General features: G+C 39.3%; 1 protein-coding gene across 1 annotated transcript; it reads left to right on the top strand.

Moving 5' to 3' along the window:
• The first annotated feature begins 5,875 nt into the window (after positions 1–5,875).
• LOC142616033 (uncharacterized) lies at positions 5,876–6,481 on the top strand. Its single transcript, XM_075788925.1, has one exon. The coding sequence runs from the start codon at positions 5,876–5,878 to the stop codon at positions 6,479–6,481; it is 606 nt and encodes a 201-aa protein (XP_075645040.1).
• Positions 6,482–7,225: the final 744 nt, after the last annotated feature.

Below are 7,225 nucleotides of genomic sequence, written 5' to 3'. Positions count from 1 at the left end.
AAATAACCTTACTTTTATTTTAAAAACCCAATCTTGTTCCTCTTCAATATAAAGCAAAATTCAGCACCGGTTACCTGTAGAGAGCGGTGGAGAAGCATTGGACTTCAGCAACAGTGGAGATTAAACCCACCACAAGGATACATGAGGAGAAAGGAGTACTGGAGGGTGAAGCTTGACAGTTTCATGAGGCTTATTGCACTTCGTCGTCACTAGTCACTACTGATATTTTTCATATGTGCATAACAGAGGGGAGAGGGATAAAACTTAAAACTGAGACTCAGTTGGAGAAAGATGACAACAACAAAAAAAAAGTGAGTGGTTGAGTTGTGGGAAGATGGGTGTGGGTGAGTATTTATCATGAAATGCCAAAGGGTTTTGTTGTGAAAATTGGTGAAATAATCTGTTTATACAAGGTTAAAGAAGAGAGAGAAGAAAAATATAATACAAGAAATTTACATGATTCAGTAATATGCCTATGTCTATATTAGGAGGTGACAAATAAATTTTCACTATAACTTTGGAGATTACAACAATAGCTTGAAGACACTCTCACACAAACCCAAACCCCAAATACACCCTGGTTCTCTCATAAATAAATAGAGAACACCCTATTGTATTTAGACAAATTGCAAGACACTCTTAACTTCCTATCTCTAGTGCACACACACAGAAGAAGAGAGAGAAGAAAAATATGTCACAAGGAATTTACGTGGTTCGGCAATTTGCCTACGTCCACAGGAAATGGCAGAATAAATTTTCACTATAACTTTGGAGATTACAACAATAGCTTGAAGACACTCTCACACAAACCCAAACCCAAAATACACCCTAGTTTTCTCACAAATAAATAGAAAACACCCTATTGTATTTAGACAAGTTGCAAGACACTCTTAACTTCCTATCTCTGGTGCACACACAGAAGAAGTTCTTTGCTATCTCTATAGCTCACGTAGGAACTCTCTTGCATCTTCTCTCAAACTCACCATCTATTTATAGCTAGATGTTCAGCTGAAATACCAACAGTTTGAGCACATGAGACTTACTTGGTCAAAGAAAATGGCAAGCACTTATTTGCCAAAGAGTCATCCATTTCGGCTATGAAGAAGAATGCATGAATTTAGTTTATGTCGGTGTTGTTTCTTGCCTTTTTCTTTGACAATTCATGAAGAACATTTTGTAAGGTTGAATTTATTCAATCACATGTTGGCTTTATCCCATGCCAAATTTGCTTGTAATTTAGCAATTAGATATCTTATATTTAGGTGAGAATTATGTAAGGGTTGTGTGTGAGAGAGTACGAAGAAAACTCAAGATGTGTATACTCAAAGGAGTCTCACGATTGGATCTTGCGACTGGTAAGTTGCCAAAGTGGCACACGTGTAAAGCATGCAGGAAGCTGAAGGGTTATGATAGCTGAAGCACTACAGGACAAAAAGTATAGTCTGGCCTGGAAGTTATCTCGCGACTCAAACTCGTGACTCGTTCCAGTCCCAAGACCAAGTCGCTAGAAGGCCCTGTTTGGATGAAAACTAACTTTTCACATTCCTCACGTACCCTACTATAAATACCCTTATAGCCACAAAATGTAAAGAGCTTCCAAAGAGAATTTTGAGAGAGAAGCCCAAGAGAATACAAAGATTGACTCATCCAAAATCTTTGTCTTTTGATTCTTCAAATTCCTCTACTCTCACCCTTTCCATTGACATATCCTTGAGAGGTACATTAGCCAAATTCTTATCTTACCATACCCATATTAGCGAAGATGTTTTTTGGAGCTTGGGAAGCAGTTCAGAGAGGACCAATTTGATTGGTTGATGCAATGGGCTTATTGCGGGATTCAGGAAGCTAAAGGAGACACGGTTAGGCTTAACCCTGTTAGAGCAAGAAACTCGGAGGGCTTAGGTGCATTGGGTAGATTAGGCTTGGAGAGTCTATTGCTATTTGTGTATCCCAACTTTATTCTTTAATGGATCATTAGACCGCTTGGGAGATGGTAGAGAGGTTTTTTGCCAAGTTCTTCAGTTTTCTCTTTAATAACACATCTTCGTGTTATTCTTGTGTTTGCATCTCTCTTCCCTTACTCTTTCCTTTTAATTGCTGTTGTGTTTGGGGTTAACTATGGTTTAGAGTGTTTTACCAATTTGGGTTTAACTTATATTCATCATTCCGCATATATATTGTTTGTATATAAGCTTGTGTTAGTAATTTTGAAATTGAGGGTCTAAACGTTCATTAGTGTTTTATACGCTATTTGAACTTTCACATTTAATGCAAGCTGTTAGGTTCTAAGACTTTAGAAACTAATGTATTAGAACTTCAATGTGTATATGTTGGCAAACCATGATCAAAACATTTAGTCTAGGTTTAGACTTGCTCAAAATTTGGTTTAAATTAAGTTTGGAATTGAGTAATTGCAGGAAATTACTATTCAATTTCTGCAAGGCTCGATTGATTAGTCGCATATTAGCAAAAATCAGCAAACGTAAAAATGCTATAACTTATCCGTTTGAAGCCCAAATCGCGATCCGTTTTTTCCAGTATTTAAAGGATATCATAAGCTAACCCTAGAGAAGGTTTTCAGAGTTCTACCGGTATTATTCCTTGAAGAATCTCAAGATCTGGTATTATTGAAGTTGTTGCATACAAGATCAATGTCTAAGGAGATCTGAAACCTTTTAGTAGAGTCTCAAAGTCACAAGTGTGGGTGCTTGTGTTGCAAAAGCCTAATAGAGAAGGAGTTTGTGGATTCGGAGTTTGCACGTGGTTGTGTCAGTAAGTTCTACATGTGGTAGCAATAGGATGTTAGTGATTTAAGTCTTATTATAAACTTTGATTCTCTATAGTGGATTTGTTTTTTACCTTGAAGATAGTTAGGTTAAATCCTCTCCAGGTTTTTTACCGGTTTAGTTTTCAGAGTTCTATTGCTTTACATGATATGACTTTATTGTTTTAACCTAGATCTGAATAATATACCAAAGTATTTACTTGGTTAATTAATTAGGTTAAAAAATCTAGTTTACAGGGATATAAAAATTTACACAAGCTCTTGCATTTCTTCACGCATGAAATTGGTTGAATATCATGCAACTTTTTGACATGGGCATGCAAGCCATTTAATGGTTTGTTGGCTAATGTCAAGCCGCTAATTTTGACAATTCAAGCCATTCCAACAGGTTTCGTAACCCAAAAAAAAATAAATGCAAAACTTAAAGAGTTATGGTTGTAGGGAAATTACCACGAAATTCCCAACATGTGAGAAACGAAAAATAGAGAAAACATACGCCAAAGAAAAATAATCACACGCATAAGACAGTATTTACGTTGTTTGGCAATTTGCCTACGTCCACAGAGTTGCATGGATTTTACTATTATCAGAAAAAAATACAAAGTGCAACTACAGTCTTTTTTCTCTCTCACAAAACAACAACAGAAACCCTAATCACAAAATAACATTTTTCTATATCATGTGCACAGGGGCCTATCGACCTAAGCCTTCACTCCATGGACTAAGCCTCAGAAAATCTCCTATTAAAAAATCACGCAACATTATTCGGGTCAGGTCGAGTTGTCAACCGGATCAAACACAACTAGACTCCACAAAACCCAACAATGGTAGCCACGTACGATAAATCAAGTGCAACCTAATAACTATATTATCACTTAAGAATATAGAGTTATAGAATGCAACGATTATATACCTAAATCATAAAAAATATATATATGATAAATCATCTACACATTCACATTAAGCATTTCAAATTTTTAATTATATAAATAATAAACATCCAAATAATAACAAATATAATACCTAATTGATAAAATATTAATATATTATATTAGATAAATATAAAAATTAAATAAATAGTAAAATAACATTAAAACAATTTTTTTAAAAAAAATTTTTTATGGAGAGAAAGTGAAGAAAGAGATAATAAAAAAGAATTAAAACGGTTTAACAAGCTATAGTAGCCTTGCTTGAAGTATCTAGCCATTGTTCAAAAATTAGGTTGGGTATGTGTTTTGTTGAGACTGATGAATGGGTGATGTGTGGGTAAAAATGGTCAGAACACGCATATGGGCCTTGGGCCTGATTTGGCGGTGTGAACCTGTCTGAGCATAGCCTTTGAGATCCACAAGCCAGCTCTTGCTAGAAAGGTTAGGGAGGTTGTCCAAGGAAAGGCATCTCCTCGGCTAAGTCAAGTGAAGATCGTATGACACGTCATGATGTTTGGGGAGAGAATTTTGGAAGGCTTGTTGGGTAAAGATGTGTTCCACACAGTTATAGAGAGGGAGAACGTATGAGAAATATCAAGGGAAAAGACTTCTACCATCGCATTAAAGACCCTGCAACTATCTCTTTGGCCGCATTAATGGGAAAATGACCTTTGAACAATAATGTTTAGCCTTCTAGCTATTTTTTGAAGACTTCAAGAAGGTGGTGGATGAGACAAGTATCTAATTGGGTAATCTGTGCTACACATGGAAGATGAAAGGGAGAAGGAAAGGGATATAAGAAAGGAAAGAGGCATGAGGAAAAGGGGGATCGGAGAAAAAAGAGAGAAAGAGAGAGTAAAAGCATTGTACACATTATCTTCAGTTTTAATCTTTTGTTTAAAGAAAGAAAGGCAATACAAGTGATCCTCGGCTTATGTCCGAGGAGATTTTTCGTTATTTTCATCCATTGATTGAGTAGGTAGTGGCGATCTAGCCCACCTATCTATTGTCCAATATTCGTAAAGCCTAGGTTTCAAGCCCATGCTCTACAAATTTCATTGTATAAGGCTTTTTAGGCCTGAGCCCATCACTCATTTGGGTCCGGGTACAAATTGTGCACTTACAATTGGCGCCGTCTGTGGGAATCTTGAGCTAAAGGAATTGGAGCACTATGGTAGGCTCAAAGCTGCGTCATGCAGAGTCTCAAGGGTCCCAACGTGAGGATCATTTCAAACGTCTTGAACGTGAGAGGGATCGAGAGGGAAGTATACATACGATGCACCCCGGTGGGAATCATTCGCGTGGTGGAAGCAGAGTCCCCTAGGAGGATGATGCAAAGGCCATGCAGTAGGAGATTGATCACCTTAAGAAGAAGTTGTGTTGTGCGAGATGGAGGCAGACACCATCTCTTTTTGATCCTTCTTTTGAAGGCTCCTAAGGTAGTAGTTACAGGCCAAGGTTCAGGACTCCTCCTATCGAAACTTTCTCGTATGAGAAGGATGACCTTCCTGGTCGTAGGGATAAAAAGTCTTCCTCCAGGGGCATAGGAAATGATGCTATGAGTAGGGCGTTGCACCAGATCTCCAGGTCACCTTTCTCACACAGGATCGAGAGGGGAAAGCTTCCACGACGGTTCACTCAGCCTACATTCACCATCAATAATGGCAGAACGGACCCAGTGGAGCATGTGAGCCATTTTAATCAAAGGATGGCGGTACACTCTAAGAATGAAACCTTAATGTTCAAAGTCTTCCCTTCTAGCTTGGAACCTGTTGCTGTGAGATGGTTTAACGGCTTGAAAGTGGGTTCTATTGATTCCTTCATGGAGCTCACTAGGGCATTTGGGTCTCGTTTTATTACCTGCAGTAGAGTTCCTCGGCCTTTGGATTCATTGTTGTCCATGGCCATGAGGAAGAGAGAAACCTTGAAAACGTATTCTAATAGATACTGGGAGATGCTTAATGAAATTGACTGCGATTTTGATGAGGTGGCGATTAACACTTTTAAGGTGGGTCTCCCTACTAATCACGACTTAAGGAAATCTTTGACCAAAAAGCCTGTACAAAGTGTACATCGGCTCATGGATCGTATTGACGAGTACAAAAGAGTTAAGGAAGATCAACAGCAAGGTAAGGGGAAGGCGAAGGTTATCCTTCAGGAGATGAGGTATTTTAGGTCAGATAGGTACAATAGCAACAGGCCGAGGAGAGATTTCGCTAGGCAGCCTGGTTCAGCCACTCCTCCGGTAGTCAACACCGTGTTCCAAGAACCGGCAGATCAGTTGCTAGAAAAAATCCGGAATGAACCATACTTCAAATGGTCCAGCAGGATGGCTAGAGATCCTATGAAGCGGAACCAAAACATCGTTTGCCACTATCATCAGGACGTAGGTCACACCACTGAGAACTTCCGAACATTATGGAACCATTTGGAGCCGTTAGTTAGTGAAGGCAAGTTGAAACAATTTTTGTACCACCCCAATGGACATGGAAGCCATTCAAGTTCGATTAATGAAAGGAACAACTCATCTAGACCTCCTTTGGGAACGATTAATGTCATTTTCGCTACTTCTGGCAGAACTGGTTCCTATCCTACTAGGGTGATGTCAGTGTCGTATATTCTCGCCGAGAAGTCTGGCTTGAGGCCGAAAAGGATTAAGGGGGGTACTCCACCTATTTTGGGCTTCTCGGATGAAGATAAAGTTGGGACCATTCAACTGCATGACGATGCCCTAGTGGTTACACTGAGGATAAGGGGCTATATGTAAAGAGAGTAATGGTTGATCAGGGTAGTGGTGCTGATATTATGTACCCTGATTTGTTTAAGGGGCTTAATTTAAAGCTAGAGGACCTTACTCCTTACGATTCACTGTTAATAAGTTTTGAAGGGAAAGCTGTCATTCTAAAAGGGCAAATTCGGTTGCCTGTATAATTAGGTCCGGAAGTGGTTGATGTGGATTTCATTGTGGTTAACGCTTATTCCCCATAGACGGCCATCGTCGCAAGGCCCTGGCTGCATGCTCTGGGTGCTGTTTCCTCAACTATACATATCAAGGTGAAGTTCCCATCGGGGGAACTAATTGAAGAAATTCTTGGGAGTTAATCAGTAGCAAGACAATGCATATCGGTTGTAATACTACATCAGGCTGAACCGGAGTCCTTAGTCTCGGCTACGGAGGACTTATAACAATTAATGTCTCTGGATGCACCCAGTGCGGTGACAACAAAGGAGGCAAAATGTGAAGAGTTAGAAAGATTTCTTATAGGTGACGATCCTGAAAGGTTCTTTCAGGTTGGTGTTTGGCTACCACATCAAGAGAAGATGGAATTGGTTATGTTTTTGAAAAACAATATCGATGTATTTGCCTGGGATCCCTATGAGGCCTCCGGGGTTGATCCAAGCTTCATTTTCCATCATTTAAACGTCAATCATGCCGTTGTTCCGAGAAGGCAACCCCCTCGGCGTTCTTCTAAAGAGCATGCCGAAGTGGTCAAGAAAGAGGTTCTCAAGT

Source organism: Castanea sativa, chromosome 11 (assembly GCF_040712315.1).
Source record: "Castanea sativa cultivar Marrone di Chiusa Pesio chromosome 11, ASM4071231v1".
Lineage (NCBI taxonomy): Eukaryota > Viridiplantae > Streptophyta > Magnoliopsida > Fagales > Fagaceae > Castanea > Castanea sativa.
The sequence above is the reverse complement of the archived record's forward strand: the minus strand, read 5'-3'. Positions and strand labels throughout refer to the sequence as shown.